The sequence below is a fragment of the Macrobrachium rosenbergii genome, chromosome 54, assembly GCF_040412425.1.
Source record: "Macrobrachium rosenbergii isolate ZJJX-2024 chromosome 54, ASM4041242v1, whole genome shotgun sequence".
Taxonomy (NCBI): domain Eukaryota; kingdom Metazoa; phylum Arthropoda; class Malacostraca; order Decapoda; family Palaemonidae; genus Macrobrachium; species Macrobrachium rosenbergii.
In genome coordinates, this window is record NC_089794.1 from 27595592 (window position 1) to 27614599 (window position 19008).

At 35.5% G+C, this 19008-nt stretch overlaps 1 protein-coding gene, 1 long non-coding RNA gene and 1 pseudogene across 8 annotated transcripts in view; 2 read left to right on the forward strand and 1 right to left on the reverse strand.

Moving 5' to 3' along the window:
• Positions 1-19008, forward strand: part of Sgf29 (SAGA-associated factor 29) — a 199755-nt gene that overhangs the window by 179145 nt on the left and 1602 nt on the right. The window contains exons 2-9 of one of the 5 annotated variants that reach the window (XR_010851919.1): positions 3761-3900; positions 4351-4532; positions 4687-4821; positions 6033-6155; positions 7027-7185; positions 8009-8237; positions 8584-8824; positions 11287-11367. Coding sequence is in view for 2 of the 5 variants with exons in the window: in XM_067097723.1 (XP_066953824.1) it covers positions 3873-3900; positions 4351-4532; positions 4687-4821; positions 6033-6155; positions 7027-7185; positions 8009-8237; positions 8584-8768 (1041 nt within the window). In the remaining 3 variants the exon portion in view is untranslated. Of the gene's footprint in view, positions 1-943; positions 1100-3760; positions 3901-4350; positions 4533-4686; positions 4822-6032; positions 6156-7026; positions 7186-8008; positions 8238-8583; positions 11067-11286; positions 11368-19008 lie in introns of those variants that run through there. The other 4 variants (XM_067097722.1, XR_010851918.1, XR_010851917.1 and 1 more) reach the window with 4 other exon arrangements.
• LOC136834906 (uncharacterized) lies at positions 11362-18421 on the reverse strand. Of its 3 annotated transcripts, none has more exons than XR_010851921.1 (4): positions 18352-18421; positions 16584-16709; positions 12823-12931; positions 11362-11670 (listed from the first exon to the last, which is right to left on the reverse strand). It is a non-coding gene; the product is annotated as an uncharacterized lncRNA (long non-coding RNA). The 3 variants fall into 3 exon arrangements; XR_010851920.1 differs by having other exon boundaries at positions 18316-18397; XR_010851922.1 differs by having other exon boundaries at positions 18320-18358.
• Positions 14839-14957, forward strand: LOC136835106 (5S ribosomal RNA; annotated as a pseudogene).

The following is a 19008-nucleotide window of genomic DNA, read 5'->3' on the forward strand; positions in this document are numbered from 1 at the left end:
GTGATATCACTATAATGACAAAATTCTTCTCGTCATCGCTGGAAGGCAGTTAAAGCACGAACAATCTGTTTGAAAGTAACATAACAATCAGACGAGAATCACTACTGATTTATAAAAGCTGCTCTGAGAGTTTTTGGTGTAGATTTCTCCATCTTTACGAGTAGCCAATGCTGTTGAAAGCATGCGCACAGAATATGAAATAGTGTTGCATTCTTTACCGACCCAGTCAAACATAGCATAAAAGGCAAGCATATCACCATTGTAAAGCATACTGTAATACCTAATTCTGAATAATATATGAAATTGTGCTTAATTCTTCTCCCACTCACTTAAAAAAAGCATGAAAAGAGTATATCACCATTGTAAAATATACTCTATAATACCTGATTCTGAATGATATATGAAACTGTGATTCATTTTTCTCCCACTCGCTTATAAGAAAAGCCAAAAATTTAAGTATATCACCATTGTAAAGCATGCTATAATACTTAATGCTGAATGATATGTGAAACTGAACTGCATTCTTCTCCCACTCACTTTAAAAAAAGCATAAAAAGCAAGTATATCACCATTGCAAAGTATACTATAAAACCTAATTCTGAATGATATATGAAATTGTGCTGTATCCTTCTCTCACTCACTTAAAAAAAAGCATGGAAAGATTATATCACCATTGTAAAGTATACTGTAATACCTAATTCTGAATGATTTATGCTGCATTCTTCTTCCACTCACTTAAAAAAAGCATAAAATGCAAGTATATCACAATTGTAAAGTACTATTAATACCTAATTCTGATAAAAAAAAAAAGCATAAAATGCAAGTATATCACAATTGTAAAGTACCATTAATACCTAATTCTGATTTCTGAAAAAACGTGAAATGAAGAATCACTAATTGTACAACATTCATACCTAATTCTGACAAAACCTGGAAAAATGCAAAGACCCGGAACATAAGTCTCGGGCGTTTGTTTAAATCTGAAAAAGAAGAAACTCGCCTGTATTTAAATTGTAAAGTACCATTAAATCACTGTGATTTCTGAATGAACGTGATAATTCACCACAAACATTCAACCAAAGGTTATTACCTGGAACCTGTGAAGTTAAAAAGTCTCGGTGTTTGTTTACAAGTTATTTATTTCAGTTATTTAACGGCTTGTTTGTTCGACTATTTGAAATCACTTTGTCTTATTTCTTGACTGATGTTTCCACCGAAACGGCTGTTTTTATTATATTATTTCGGTTTTTGTCGACTTATTTAAATATGTTTTTATTTCAGTTATTTGTCGGCTTGTTTGTTCGATATTTGTCGACTTATTTAAGATGTTTTAAGTGGGCTGTTTTCTTTATTATTTTAGCTATTTGTCGACTTATTTAAGATGTTTTGAGTGGGCTATTTTCTTTATTATTTTAGCTATTTGTCGACTTGTTTCCCAGGATATTTTGAGTAGGCAAGTTTCTGTATTATTTCATCTATTTTTGGACTTCTTACGGTATGTTAAGTGGGCTATTTTCTTTATTATTTCAGCTATTTGTCGGCTTGTTTCGTATGATATTTTATGTGGGCTATTTTCTCTATTATTTCAGCTGTTTGTCGACTTATTTCTTGCGGTATTGTAAGTAATTTCTTTGCTTTTACAGACACTTAGCTACGTATATTCATTATACTTGGGGGGGGGCATGATATTTAGGGTGTTGTGTGTGAACCATTGTATTTTGAACTCAAAAAGGCAAAAGCGAAGACTACTAAGCTAGGTCTTACTGTGGCCTGGTTCCCGCTGGTCAGCGACCGTAATAATTTCCTTGTAGCCTATATGTGTATGCCTTTTGCTTGTTCTTATGTTATATGCAGTCTTTCTGTTTATGTTTTTAAGTTCATCACCAATGCTGCTCATTTTACACATTAACTGACAGTTACTAAACCAGAGGAGCATGATGGTAGTCTTCAGTTCATCCCTTGAAAATATAATTTTTCTGTAAAATTTTACTTTAAACCTTTATCACAGTTTGGACTTAAAAATGTAATTTTCCCTCTTTAATGTGTTCAGCGAATGTTTCTCACATTCGTTTTATTCGCAAATGACGTAACCAACCACACAGTACCAGGCGCTAGGTCAGGTTAGGTTTGGTTTGGTTGGTTAGGTCACTTTCTAATGAAACGAAAGTCAGAAAGCTCAAAGCGCGCAGAAAAGCATAGAAACTTGATATTTTCAAATTCAAAATGTGATAATGTTTTGAAGTGGAATTTTACCATAAGTTGAGTGAATTGTTTAAAAAAATAATGTTTTAATATTTGCAAATGGTAAACTATAAAATAAGCTGTCAGAAAAGTATATCCTATGGCTTGGTTCATGTTATATACGGTGATCAGTGCGGTAACAAAACACATGAAGTGAACAAGTTGTCATAAGACCAATTACAGGGATATAGCCTAGGGTTCTAGACCTATATTAAGCAAACATTACCAATATCCTCATCTAACAAAGGATGCTGGTTCCTTCCTGACTGCCTGTACTCCTATCCTAACCTAGCCTAACCTGCAGAACTATTCAGCAAGTATAGAATAAATTACAAGATGAATCAGAATACTGTGAAAAACTTGCTTGGTATATGTTTAGCAGTGAAGTAAAGTCTTGTATTACCCCATATTCAGACATACGGTGATTGTTTAATGAGGACAACTACGCCTAATGGTTGGTAAGGGGCTCCTTTAGTGAAGCCTCTTTATAGGCTAAGCGTGGTATGTAGCCTAGGTTATAACAGTTAATATCAGTACTTGGCGATCCTTCCATAGTGCATTAAATGCTACCTGCCCAGTCTGTAGACTAAGGCCACCACTCCACCCTTGGCTTAATTTAGTAGGCTTACAGGTGGCATTTAAAAACGTGCACTACGGAAAGATCACCAAGCACTGGCATTACCTGTTACAACCTAGGCTACACACTGCAAGCATACTTAGCCTATAAAGTGGCTTGACTAAAGGAGCCCCTTACCAACCACTAGACCTAGTTGTCCTCATTAAACAATCACCCTATGTCTGAATATGGGGTAGCCTAACCTATCCGGGTTATCACTGTGCTGAATTTTCACTGGGTAGTTATCTGAATGTCAATTGACAAAGAGGTTTTTATGTGAAATAACAAAAACAAGTGAGTAACATCAATAAGAATGGTGTCATTGCCCCAAAGCACAAGGAAAGCATTTGGAAAAGACAGAGTTGGTAGCCTACATGTAGCATGTCCCTAAATAAGAACCTCAGTTAATTCAAAGGATTACATTGTAACCTAACCTAGATTATCCTGACTGACTGTAATCTACATGAAACAGATAGAGCTTACTTCCTATCCATTATGATGAAATTAGTTAAAACGGTATGAGTGAAGTGATAGTGGCTGTCCTTACCTGAATGTTCACTTGTTGCCTGACTTATATATCAGTTTTGATTCCTGATTTGTAGTCAAGTCCAACCTTATTGAAGTGATAAAATAAGCTAAGTATGTATACTTTATAAAATAGCCCAGTTGTACTTGCTTGTATTACAGTATTTAACTCAGCTTGCTGCACCCTAGGTTAGGTTAGAATGCATTCCCAACCCTCCCCCAGTCTGGTTTGGCCTATGATGCAGTGATTTTGATTGGGCCCTTTTATAAAAATCACCCAGTAGGGTCTATATATCAGTTTTAGTATATGTAAAATAAAAATAAACATTTTTTTATGACGGCACATTAATAAAATTAATCTTATTGTTTCCTTCACAGATACTTCTAGCATTAACCCTTATATCTTGGGTGTATACTATACTAGCAGGCTACACTATAGCCAAGAGACAACTTGCAAAGAATATAGAAGCTTGTGGATTGACTGCTGAATATGGGGAAGGGAAAGGACAAGAGCCTTGGTAAGTTTTTTAAAACTGTCGGTTTATATTTTGTACTCGTAAAATTTAGACATCTTTTAGGAGGAAAAATTCCTTGCAGGCATCTCTTTAAATCTTGATTTAGATTCAATCTTTCCATTTTCTTTCATAAGTAAATGTCATTGTTTATTGGAAAGATGCTTTAGAAGTTAGTTTGTCTGGTTATTTGTGCTGTAGGTGATTTTGTTTTGTTTAATGCTCGTGACCTAGACTTTTTCTCCAGTCCAACAGACATAAAATCAAATAGGATAATGACGAATCAGTATTTCAGGAAAGTTTTTTATTTTCTAATTTTGTCTTAATCTGATACTAATCAGTATAGGATCAATGTCTTTTTGATAATATGTTGCTCTATATCGTTATGATTTTCATCCTTCATTATCTTTTCTGTTACCTCTGGGACTTTAATTCACTTTTCCTTGATTATTTTAGGTAGTCCCAAGAGAAGCTTGGATAGTCCCAAGTCCCCAAAGCTACGCACATCTTCACCATCATTTCGTCGGGAGCAGTTACTACGAACTGATCCTCTTCCGGAGATCAATGTGACACCATATCCCCTCTCAACATCAACAGAAATGGCCATGGCCATGAGTTCAGAGGCCCAGGCTTTGCAGGTTGGATTTTATTGACTCTGCTTTTAGAATTTTTTCCATTTTCAGAAATGAAATGAAGAGATGGTCAGCATATTGCGTGTGATTTGGATGTAGTTACTTTATTGCCTCTAAATGGAGATGAAATACAATTTCACACTTCTCACCTATTTTCCAGGAGAGAGTCAAAGTTTTATCAGACCTCGTCCGTGAACTACAAAGGGCCCGTGATGAAAATATTCCCCAAATGAACAACATAAATAGCTTATCAGAGAAAATTGTTAGCGAAGAAAAGCTGACCATCGCTAATCGGGTAAGCCTGTTGAATTGGGTGATTTCCTTTACTTTATAAAGAAACAGTTACCTATTGGTTGTAATTGTAATTATGTTGAATAATTCCATTTCTCTTCCAGACTATAATTTCTTGAAGTATTTGCTAGTCTCAAAGTTTTATAGACATTTTCTGTGTGAGTGATAGACCTAGTTGTGACAAATTTTCCTTGGTTCTGTTAAGAATGAACTTGATTGTGGTCCTGATATGCATGATATGAAATTCTTACTCAAAAATAAATTTGCAGGTGCCATTATACTGATACAGCATTTGTATGGAATTATAGCACAGTGAGTTACGATTTCAAGTAAAGGCAAAGATTATACAATGAAAGTGTTAATATCTGCATACATATTTTCTATTTCCCTTACTCTAGAAGGTAGTGTTTTTGGCGTTATTTATGGTACTGGTGCCTTGCGTGTGTGTTGCATACAGCTATTATTATCAGGTACAAACTGCTGACTGATGGGATCATTCCAATAAATAAGAGTACCTCCATCCCATGAGTGCCATAAAATTTGGCTTTTCCCTAAGAATGCATAATATGATAAAACATGGGTTAACCATTAGATTCTAGGCACTCTGATGGTTGACAGCTGAACTTTGATGTATGTTTTCTGCAGAATATTTCTCTTTTAGCCTTATGCCACATTGATCATTATGTAGCCCTTCAATAAGGAATGGAAATATAGAATCTTCTTCAACTCCAAAGAATACAAATGAGATGTATTTTTTGTTATTACAGAAATTTTGTAGCTTATGGACTGTAGTTAATATGTAAATTCATGCCATTAATATACATGTTAACTATATTCATGTGGTTTTTCTAAATGGCATTAATACAAGGATATGGAAAAGACATGTTTTTATAGTGAGTACTAGATACTTTCATTCAGTATTAAGGAGTATTGTAAAAGCAGATAAGAACTCAGTGTAGTTTTGTAGGAAATAAAAAGTCACCTCAAGTTGTCATCTCATTACTTTACAGTTTACGTTGCAGAAGTATAATTGGAACGGACAAATTTACGTTTACATCTATTTTAGAGCTTGTATTCTCTTTGCAGTATGAGATCAGTATACCAACCTAATTCCTGTTCTGATGGTTTAAGTATTTTTGTTATTCATATTCTGTTATTGCTGTAATATTGTATACTCAGTTTTGGTGCTATATCAGTTCTGTCCTTTTTTTCCAGGGCAAATTGAAACTACTATATGAGAAAGCTGTAGCTGATTCTGAGAAAGAAGTTGCCCTGATGAAGAAAGCTTTAAACACTGTTTATCAGATACGTAACATTCGCCATGACTTGCGAATACAGGTAGGTCAAAGATTCTTGAGTATTACTGATGTATTTTTCCTGAGTTCTTTAACAATAAGAACACTTGATATTGGAAACTTTTTGTATTTTTTGTGTTTTTGTTACTACATTTTTAAAAAATGCAGATCCAAGTCTAATGTTATATAGTTTGAAAATTTTTTTAGTTATAATTGTCAAGAATAAAATTTCCAGGGAAATCAGCATCTTAAATATGCCTTAAACTTCCAGATTTAATCCCATGCTGGTTAGGAGGATTACTGCTGATAGTGTGCTTTATGCAGTCTCCAGCTGCATCGGTTTCTGCCTTATATTTTTCATCATTTCGAATCTATATTCCAACTTCTGTAGCATTAGATAACTCCAGTTCTCTTCCTCACATGTCAGAACAAATCTTTGAGATGTGCCAAGTGTTAGTCCAGAATTATGAGGCACTGTTGTGGTTGAAGTTCTGTGCCCTCTCTCCATGATTTTTTGGGCCTTTCCACTGTTCTTCATCTGGATATTTCAATATTTACCTTTTTTCTAACCAGCTATTCTCTTCGTTTCACCACTTGCTGAAAACATTGCAATCTCTGAGGTCTATTTCCCAGTCTATTGGCACTGCCTCTCATGCAGTTTCCTCATTTGTATTAGGACTTTTCTGATCACAAGGCCAATAGTGACTTTAACTTTACGTAGTCACACCTAATCCCAGTTTCTTTTTTTTTTCTTTATAAATGCATAAATAGTACAGGCCTTGTACATATATACAACTTCATTCACATTGCTGCTACTATTTCATACTACCACCTCAATGCCCATTTTTCTTACAGTTGTCACCATACCCATTTCCCAGTTGAACATGAATATAAATTTACCCATCTCTTCACAGGCAAAGAATTCGGGCAACAAAGAAACAATTAGACGAGGTGCCCTCATGAAGATGCTTCTGAACTGTGCACAGACCCTCCCATTGTGGATTGGGAATGCAGGAGAAAAGCCACCTCCTTTGTGCGGCGCTGTTCCTCCAGAGCAAAATTATATTGCAAAGGTAATGAATTTTCTGTGTTGTTTGTTCCATAGATTCCAAGCTCATATTGTACTTATACTATACTATGTACTGCCCAGAATGGTGCAGTGTTAGCTGTAAATAGGCATCAAGAGAATTTGATTGTAAGTCTTCTTTTGGATACATCTTTAAAGGAATGAGAAAGATTAAGATTACTGTGTAATTTTTACCACAAATATTTCTCAATATCTGCATATTATTTCTAGTTCAAAGAAATATTCCTCTTAGACTCATTTTCCTTCATGGGAACAGTTTAGTGAGGTATGTACAGAGGCCTCAGCTGTAGCAGTACAGTAAACCCCCCGTATTCGTGGGGAATGTGTACCGCACAACCCCCCACCCCCCTGCGAATAGCTAAAATCCGTGAATACTTAAAGCCCCTCTAAAAACACTTAGAACTGCCTATTTTGATAGTTTAAACACAAAAAAAAACCCTCTAAAAATGCTTATACCTGAGTATTTTAATAGTTTTATCACAAAAAAATGCATTTAGTCCTAAAAGTGATGTGAAAATACAGTAATTAGTGAATATTTCTCAGTGAAAAATACCTCGAATGGGCGAATTTTCCATGATTAATGGGTAGATATGTTCCACAGAGAAATCCGCGAATAGTGAGACCGCGAATACGGGGGTTTTACTGTCGTACTTATAACTGAAGAGCTTTTACATTCTGTTCATATCAAATTTTAGTATCCTACAGTATATACTTTTAAATTAAATTCATGAACGTGAGTATTGTAATTGACATTACAGATAGTGAGTGCACCTGTTTTGTTTATTATTGAATTCAGTTATTAATTTCAGGTGAATGATATGGTAGCTTGCTTAGTTAGGGGCAGTGAAGGTGAAGACAACTGGATTCTGGCTGAGGTTGTAAATTATAACACTGCTACCAACAAGTATGAGGTAGATGACATCGATGAGGAGCAGAAGGAACGGCACACACTGAGCCGTAGACGAGTTTACCCATTGCCTCTGATGAGAGCTAATCCAGAGGTCAATCCTGAAGCGTTGTATCCTAAGGGCTCTATAGGTTTGTATGATAATTCTGTGCCTGCTTTTAAAAAATGGTATTTTTGCACATAGTTTTAATACAGTTTGGACAAGTTACTGCAGTCAGTGTCACTTTTAGGAATATTTCAGGAATACAGTAGTTTCATATTAAGATAAAATGTGTTGTAATTAGTGCGGGCTTTATAAGCTTCATTTAGTCTTCATGTCAGCTTTGGTAGATGTAAAATTTCAACAAAGTCCATATCATGTACTTTTAAAATTTTTAAGTAACTCAGTATTATCCTGAAAGAAAGATGTCGGGGATATATTGTATTTAAAACTTTTTGCATGTTAGGAAATTTTCTTGACCTGTTTTTTATTTTCAGTGATGGCCTTATACCCTCAGACGACGTGTTTCTACAAAGCCATCATTAATCGTCTGCCTACGTTGGCAACAGAGGAGTATGAAGTGCTGTTTGAGGATCCTTCATATGCCGATGGTTATTCACCTCCTCTGATGGTTGCTCAGAGATATGTGATTCAGATAAAGGAAGTCAAAAAGAAATCTTGATCTACCTCTTTTGATGAAGAGGAGGCGTGCTCTTGATTCAATCTAGTTTTTCATAGGTTTGTATTTTCCAGATGTTGTGTTGGTAATTTGCTATCATTTTCAGTAGTTTCCTTCAAAGACAAGGGCCCTGGTATCATACATTTTTCATTCTTTTGGTACTTTCAAGTTGTCAGTAACGCATATTCTCTTTGCAAGTGGAAGTTGTAAAGAGATGTATTGAAATACTGTACTTGTCCATAAGATTACAGAAAAAACAGGAACAGTGCAATATTGAGTTATACTTAAGAACTGGTGACAGCTGTTTTCCATAAAAAAATTCTATTTGATGAAATTGAAGAGTCTTTTGCTTCATTTCTGGGCTTAACTCGTATTTTTATTTATTTATTGACAAAATCAATTTTTTTGCCCACAAATATTTCTCTTGCAAGTAATAGTGCTAGTGACTGGAGCATTTGTGCTGCCTCTCCAGTGACTTCATGTATGTACATATCAAAGATCAGTGAATGTGGGTTGTACTAGATGGATTCTGGAGGTCTGTCTGTAGATTTCAGTACAACTTAAAGTATTACAGACTCAGGAGGAGACACCTTTTCAGATATATTAATTGAAGTCTAACTGTTGCAGATGACTATAGTGTATCATAATAGCAACAGAACTGGAAAATGTGAATTCCTAGTGTTTAGAGTCGTCCTTGCTTCCAAACAAGAAATTTAGAGATAATGTTTTTAATATGGTAGCATGACATTTTATTGTAATTACATGTATAGAAACTTGACATATAGAAAAATTTAATTCTAAATTCAGCTAAAGCGTTTCTGGTGATTTAAGGGACTTCAGGATTAGTTGATAAGATTTGAAGATCTCATCATGTATCTTTTATATTTTATGTTTATATTTGAATTCGTCATGGACTACTTTCAGTCAGTAAGCACATAAACTGAGTGGCTTAGTTGCATAGCCACTACAAAGCTTTATAGAACATTCAAGTATTTGCTATGAACAGATTGCATAACTTGATTTAAAAAGTTTGGAACAGAAGTTGTATTGCAACTTCTTTTATACCCAGTATGATATCAGTAATTCGGGATCATGAAAAGTGCATTGCAATGTAGAACTCTCCCTTTGAGAGACATAAGTTAGGGTTTTATTAACGGTGATCGGCCATGACTTTAGATGACAAATACTATGCCTCTTTCTAAGTAGTGTACAAAATGCATTAGGATATAGTCAGATAAATTGATCTAGTAATGATCTTAGACATGCTACCATCTGCAGTGTGCCATTAATGGCATACTGTAGATAGTACTGAAAGTTTTCTACAGCTTCCCTTAGGCTCCCAGTTGCATTGTTTTCAGCCTTTCACTTTTTCCTGTTCCCATAGTCTCTTTCCAACAGCTGTTGAACTTCTTGGATTGTAACTTTCTCCAGTTTTCACTTGTCATTCAAGAAAAGTTTAATAGATGGATACAACTGTGACTTAGTGTTCCCTTTAAACAGTTTTATAGTAATAATCTCTCTCTCCTTATGTTGTTACGATAAGTATCCAGTAAAATAGCATTGTGAACTTAAGACATACTGTAATTGCCAGAATATTTTTATTAGTTAGGTAAGAAAATAAATTGTAATGTCACCTACAGGTAAAGATGTCCTTAACATGACACCATGTGCACAGTTAAGCCTTTAACTTACTGTTTCAAAATTAACCCCATTCAGGTTAGGATATCGTGTACCAAAATTTTTTTATCTCAACATGTCATTTTGACCTTTTCATCTGGATGTTTTCCATTTTTAAAGATAACTACAATAAAAACAGACATTTATTATCAAAATGACACGAAAACCAAATTTATTCACTGAGATATAGACTCACAGTGAACAGTTTAAGGAACATATTGCTATGTCTGTAATTGGTCAGTGTGTGCTTTGCCACATACAACATTTGGAACCCAAAAATCTAAGAAGATTAAATGAAGTTTGATCTGACATTCAAACAGTATTCTTCACTAAATCATGGAAATGAGTAAAAGAATACTATGTCTGGTCATGAGAAGGATATTTTTCTTGCCATGAACATGTATTAACACACCAACTGCTATGTAATTACTATAGTTAATGGTATCTTATACAAAAGTAAATTTTTATATTATATGAAATTCAGACTTAATCTTGTATGTTTTTAGACTTAATGTTTTTGCAATAAAAGTAAAAAAAATTATTTTGTATCGCTCAGGCTAGCACCAATTGTTTAGTCAAGATATTTTGCAGAAATAACATGGATAATATAAGTTTGCTGCAACACTTGTTTGTTTTGTCATGGTGTGCACATCAGTGGATTATCCCATCTGTTAACACACCTCTCTTGACATTTAACTGGAGATTATTTTTGCCAAGGTTCATTTTTGGCAAAAATTTTTAATGAAAGTGGCAACATTACTAGCTTTTGCATGGAGGATGTTTTTCTTCTTATTGCTATATAGGGAACAGTCCAAACCGTCAAATCCTATTGTTCCGTTTTCAGATAAGACGATAATGGAATACCAGATTCAAAGGAAGCTACAGATTTATTCTCTTGTTTAAAAAATTATATAAAAAGCCTTATCCCAACTATTTTATTACCTGAGATACAAAGTAAGTAGAAACGAAACAACTACATACAGAAAAAACTATTGATTGACATATGGCACACATTTCTTTATTAAGATTAAAATAAAATGGTTAGCAACTCCAGTCTGTTGTTGTAAGAGTAATCAAAGGTACTGAATTTCTATTATCTGAATTGAAGGGCAGGGAGAAATCAAAGACCTCCTTCAGACCAACAGGAACAAGGTGTGATCTCACTTGAGTGCATTTGTACTTAAACATCCACTGGAGGATCTTGTAGTACTGGTACTTCTTGTAGACCCTACACAGAAGATAATTTTAGTCAGAATGGTTCTTGGGAATGTGTTGATTGATATGGAACTTGATGGACTTTCAGTGTTTCCTACTATAGGAATGATATTATTGGGTATTCATATTAAGGAAAACTAGTCAGACTACTTCGTAATTCAAACAGCTGTTGAAATATTGATTATCGCTAGTTTAGAAAGCTCTGTTGCTGGAGCAGCCTTTCCTGTCTTGAACTATAGTATTTGCTTCTTTTGTATTTTTGCAAGAAACTGCCAGGTGTCACTGAATGCATATTTTGCTATATTTTATCTAATTTATTATGTGGGTTGTCAGTAAATTTTTCTTTCCTCTAAGGATAATTATTTTTCAAATCAAAACTTCTTTGTTTTTGTTTTCTCTTGTTTTTGCTGGGTATTTAATATATGCAGGATTACACCATCCCTTATTTGTCATGCACGACAAATTTTAACTATTAATTATTTTCAAATAAGGATCATGGTAGTAGAATATGGAAAGCTTTATCACCAGGAAACTTATCCCATAAGGTGGAATCACATCTTTAAGGTATCGTGCTTCTATAATAAGAGCAAGACCTGCAGGTCTTTGCTGAAAAGGCAGTGACATGCAAGACATTGAAGTTTGTGTAGTAACTTTTACTGTAATTATGCTTAGACCAGGTGTTAAGAATGATTCATTGAAAACTTCACCACTTGGGTTAATGCCTATGCCCATAACATTTGCTGAATGTAAAGAAAGCCTTTATACTAGTCAGAAATCAACACATGTTAATTAACTATTAAGAGCAGTCAGCTGCCCATGAAGGGTGGACACTGGACAGAAGTGCAATTGCTTAATTAAGCAAGTATATTGCAGTCCCCTTTTACCATATAAGCATTTATCCCATAAAATACATTGAAAAATATTTCCACTATGCATTAAATATCAGAAATCATTCAAAAGATCTAAAATGAAGTTTTTTCTGGCTAGATCTGTAAGGTAGTACTTGTTATTGTTGGTAACCACCTAGGCAGGGTCTCAGTCGTGTGAATGAAGTATTAAGGGCAATATCTTAATTAGGAAACAAAGGATATTTAATTTTAATTCATGTTGTGATTGAATTTTATACAGGACCAGGTATTACAAAAAAAAAAAGAGAGCAACTTACCGCTCGGCGTAGCCTGATATTTTCCATCATTTGATTCAGATCATCGTTCCAGTCAATAACCTCCTGATTTACAATATTGAGCCTCAAATTGATCAGTATAATTCGTTCCCTGGAATAATAGTACAGTAATAACAGATACAGTGGTAGTTGGTATAACATTACTTTTTTTTACTTATGTAGCAAGAAATTTTTTCCAGTTTGATGCTTATATATATAATCTTGCTCTAGAAACTGAATATACTAATGGTTGTTTCTCTAGCTGGAAAGATATTGAGAGAATCATGGAAGTTTCTGATGATGACAAAAATTTGAAAATATCTGAAGAGGCAATTATTCATCACTCGTTGCATAGTGACAAACTTTCAAATTTAGGAAATCAGTTATCAGTCTCTCTCACTGGATTGTTTCCAAGTCCTTGAGAAAGACTTCTGACCTGGGGGCACATGACATCCCATAGGTTCAGAAGTAAGCTGAGATCTTTTCAAGCTCAGCATAGCTGGGCATTGAAGATCCAGAGAGGAGGATTTCAGAAAGATACTGTGCATATGTTAGGCCTTGGGAATTACTGTCTTTCCCCCAAAGTGGCTAAAGAAGTTGCCAAAAGAGAAGAGTGAAGAATGTGAGAGATAGGATTCATCCTTGAAAAGAATAGCCAGTTGTCACTTGAAAAGTTTTATTTGGAAGAAATTGATGGCAGATGAGTTGAAGAAAACTTGTCACAAGAATCTGAAAACTATTATAAGGAAGCTGCAAAAGTAAATTGTATAAACCAATCAACCAGTGACAACAATCAGCACCAAAACAGAAGGAAGAGTTTCCAAAGCTACTCTTCAAGTACTGGGTACAGGATAAAAAAGGGATATATGAGATTGTAAGTTCAATTGAATGACATAATACCTCTTCATTTTCTCTTGCTTAGTACAGATTTTTGGATAAAGATAGTACAGTACTTCTGCTTAGAAGCTATTACATCTGATTAAAGAAATTAGCATTGGCTTGTGATGCTCATGTTCTTGGTTTCATCACAGATTAGATCCTGATCTATGGTGTCCTGTTTCTGAACCTGAATTGTGAACTTTGATGGTTTTGAGTCCTGACCTAGAATAGTAACTGGATGTGGTGCCTGACCGTATCTGAATCCTCTGTTAAAAATGTTAGAATAGATACTGGTCTTGGTTCAAGGACTTAACCTAGAACCAGTACATTGGTCCCAGGTCTTGTTCTGGAACAGGCACTGGTCTTGGGATCTATTTTGGGTCATGTACGAAACATGATTTGATGGGGAGCAGCGTACTGCATGGTAAAGTCTAAGGAATTGATTTTGATATGGAAGTATTGTGCAGGTATTGTATAATATCACAGGAAAAGTGATACTGTCTTATCAACTGACTGATTGGTACAGTAGGTCCTCGACTTACGGCGGGGATCCGTTCCAGTGCCACACCGTAAGTTGATTTCCTCCATAAGTCGGTGTTTCACCATTATCAGCGCTTTAAGCTCTGGGGCTGTGACTTGATGTTCCATCAAGTTACAGTGTGGAAGCCCTGTTAACTTGATGCCAGCTTTTGCTGTTAGTGCCATCAACAGAGCTGTAAAGCACCGTTAATGGCACTGAAAAAATGCTGTTAACAGTGCTGAAAAAATGCTGTAAGTGGGTGATGCACTGAATTGAAATGCATTTTGCTATCAGTACCCAAAAAATCACAATATTGTCCAAAAATTTTATCATACCACAAGAAGCATAAAAAAAAAATTCTCAAAAAAATTAATACATTTTTTGACATGAATAATATAGTTGCATATAAAGATTTTTAAGGATGCAATTCAGAAAATAAAATCATTTGAAGACCAGTGATCTATATAAACTATCACACAATAAGTAAAATCAAGATTAAATGGTTTCTGCTTAATTGTATATTTTAACAAACCCTTCATCACTACATTATGTTATAAGGAGTGCCTTTTCCCGAAACTGTTACTGTTCGGCTCTGTCTTTCCGGATTGTGGGCACAAACCGCCAACAGCCATACTACATTGAAAGCACCGCTTCTCATCTGATCAGCAAAGTTAAGCAACGTTGGGCCTGACCTGTACTTGGATGGGTGACCAACTGGGAACACCAGACACTGTTGGCGCCTATGAGACGTCTTTTTGCATCCATGGTATAAGTCTTAAGGCTTACACCTTCCTGCCATTCTGTCTGATTTGCTAGGTAATCAACAGGGTATGATCATTCTGAATCTAAGGACCCTGGTGGCTACCAAGAGACCGAAGGATGTCTGCATTACCACCTAAAGGACTTGATCTTCAAGTCTGAGTGCTGACGACTCGTTAGTTCCGGCTCGGCCAAGAAGCGGTATCCAAGAGCACCATTTCTTATGACTTCATGCGATGATCAAATGGCTGTATACCATAGCTGACGTGGTTGACAACAGTATGTTCTGGGCGAGAATTTGCAAGGTCAGGGGCACTGGTCTGCCGCTCACATTCAGGAAGATCCTGTTGGACAGGTACTAAGGATGGGAATGTCATGACAGACCACATTTACCTCTCCTTTTACCTTCATGACGTTGCCCATAGATCCTTGGACTTTTTCCTTGGGTTCTTTGGTGGCTGCTCAGCGGTCATGTAGGTCACCCAGCTCCCCTTGAGGGACAGGTGGCATCTCGCCTAAGGTGTGTGTGTGTGGAACTGGCCTCCTACCTTTCTCTTTTATACCCTTCATCTCCCAGTAGGCAGAGGGACAGTTAGCAGCTGTCACATGCTGGACGGGCGTACATGCAGGTGTTCTAGATGACAGTATCCTATCTCTAATCTAGCTCAATTTGGGTTAATAGATGCAAGTCCTACCCTTTCTCCAGCAAGGGGAGAGAGGGACTGACAGTGAACAGACATGTTGGTAATCTTCAGCTTTATTGTCCCCAACAATATGGGTTCATCCAAGCCTTCCTAATCAATGATGCTACATTCCATTAATTCGAAAGGCCCAAAAGTATGGCAGTTGAACATTAAACATGTTCAGCAGGTCAGAGGCATGGGTCTCCTTTCTTTGCTCTAACATGACCGGGAAGAGAGGCCCCAGGTGAGACAAACTACCAGTCAGTTCAGAGATTTGCTCAGAATCCTCCCACCAAGAAGCAAGTCTCCCATATGAAAAGACTGAAGGTTTGTATATGTGTAGGAACAAGTGACAAATTTTTAAAGTAATTTTTATTTGTTCATGCGTGGAAAAAACCTGGGTCTTAACATTAGGATAAATCTTCTGGCACCCCCCTGTGTAAAGACCTCAGGTTTGTATGTTAGGAAAAAATACAAATTACTTGGAAAAATTTGTCATTTTATTGTACCTAAACTTACCATACTTAACCTAACCTAACCTATAGCAGAGCCCTTCACCCATGGAACTTCCTCCTGGACATGGTTTCTAAATCTTCAACTTCCACATTACAAGGAGCTGGGCTGTTACTTCCTTCAAAGTTAAGTCCACTTTTTTACCATTCATTTTCCCATGTCTTGTTTTCTTGAGGCTTTGACTAGATGAGGGTAGTGGTTTTCATGTCCCATCGGCCCATGCTTCAGAAAACATAACCATTCGAAAGAAATGCCTTCAGCCCAACAATATTACCTCAAATACAGTTTGCAGGGCTAGTACTCTTAAGCAAATCATGAACAGTACCAAGAAATATTGGGGAAAGACACCTCAGGTGTCTTTCCCATTGGTACATGCATCAGATTACGTAAAGTTGACACAGTGTACTTACATCATTTTCTGCTCAATCTCCAAGATAGTTTCCGCGATTGGAGATATGTAAGTCGGCATGTTTTCCTTTAAACCGGGTTCATCATGTGCTGGCTATGTGATACAAGTTGGGGAAGTTAGCTTTTATCTGAAAATAAGAACATGGAAGTTAGCATTAATATTATTACCATTAGGACTGAATTAGTGTTTCTGTTATTGCTAATGTGTATGAAATTCCATATGGTGAAGATTCTTATTTATTTTATTAGGTTGCCTTATTTTGTCATTGAACAGTTTGCACATAAAACAGCCTTGACTCAGTAAGAGTTATTGAGGCCAACTGATATGGCCCTATTACATAAAAATCCTTTGGCCTTTTCCATATTTTCCCCAGTCATTTCAGTTCATAGCTGTATTTTTCAATCATTTCAGTGTCATTCATAATTAATTGTCTTCTTCACCCATTTCTTGGCTTCACATCTTGACCATATTGAACTGGTTAATACCCCTGGCTGACATTTTCATTTATACCAAAATACATCATTTTAATATAAAACTATTCTTCACCGTGAGGCTTGTAGCAAAATCAGTTTAAAATATATAAATTACATATTGGTGCTTAAAAAGGAACCAGAAAGATTTTGTGAATGGTTAAAAAAGTGCCATAACTTATGAACTCCGTCAACAATTGCCACAGAGTTTTTAAAAAATAGTAATACATGGGTCCATGTGAGAATACCATAGTTGATTTTGAAATGTTGGTTAGGGGCTTCAGTTTGTTAGTTGTTTTTATTTATGTTTTTCAAAAAAACTTGTGCAGCAAAATGATTTTACAGGTTTCACTGGAGATATTTTCTCTTTTTGATTATTGATTAAACTATTGATTATTTTACAGTTACTGGGCTATACGGTACTATTTCTGGATGAATTTAATTATAATTAGAATACTTATACCATAAAAAATGACTATAATGTAAGAGAGGATTGAGACAGTGAGTCCCAGACCCTGAAGGCATTTTGTATTACCCCAAAGCTCAGACTAAGGTACCTAGTGGTGAGAAAGGCTGGCCGTGGGGTGGATGGTTGCATGTTTAAATATTGAGTCTTTACCATAAGTCACATGAAAAATAGATGAACGCTATATTTTTTATACTGTAATAGCCTTATAACTATATTATATGCGAGTTATATTGATTTTGTTTATGTTACTCATAGCCAGAGTGTAGAAATAATGTTCTGTGGTCTGTCTAATAGCTTGATGATGATTATTTTTGTATTTTCCACTGAAGAAAGCAGTAATCTAGTATCCTTCACTGAGCTAAAAGGCAGTTTTATTAAGTAGTTGAAGAGAAAATTTCCAGCCGAAGAAAATTTTATATCCTTCTCTTGCCCAGAGGACAGTTTTTCATGGGTGAAAATGACAATTAAATATCCTTCATTGGTTCAAGAGAAAGCTACATGCTTCACTAAGCCAAATAATGGTTCCCCACTGAAGAAAACAACTTTTACAGTATATCCTCCACTGATTCAACACAGGTTTTGAACTGGATAAAACTATTATAGATCCCTCACTTAGCAAAGAAAACATTTATTTAGTCTATCCTCTGCTGGTTTAAGAGGTATTAAACAGAAAACAGTTTTACTGTGCATCCTTCACAGGGCCAAATGTAGGTTCTCCACTGTAAAAACGTCATATTGGTTGTCAAGTTTAATCTTGCTCGTATGATATTCACTAATTATGTATCATGAATCACACACACACAGAATCCTCTTGGCTGAGGAAGGTCCACCTGTTTCACCCGCAAAATCAAGGAACATTGTGCCCAGCAGAGGTACGTGTGCCAAAAACCACTGTGGGCCACTAGTCAGTTGGCACTGTGCCATGAAGCTATGCCAAACTTTGCTGTGGACTTTCTGCATTTCACAACTGCAAAGAATTACGTAATTCTTGATTATGGCTTTCTGCACAGTTTTTGGGCAATGAAGTAGTCAGTTGAAGTGTTTTGTTAACCAATTTTATCTCTTATAAATTTGCTAGATTTAGATGTGTTTACTTTTTAAAATTATTTGTGTCGTCTTATTGCTTTTTGCATAGTTTAGCAGGAAGGTAACAAAACAGGTGTGCAGGTTTGCATGTTAATTTATTTGTTAGTTATGCATAATTTATCACAAAGAAGGTTGACAAAAACAATGAAAAGTACTTTGTTGAATAATTTAGGTTTTTAATCTCATAAAGTCATTGCTTCAAAGTACTGTGCATTCATTTGTTCATTGAGCTTTTGTCGTGTGTACTGTTTTTCCTTTATTAATTAGAAAGCAAGGAGAGACATAAAAGAGTTTTGTAGATAAATTTATTTTTAATATTAAATTTATCAGTTTTTGATACAGACACTTATACAGTATACTACTATATTTTGAGCTTGTTTATAGTTTTTGCCTAATTTATT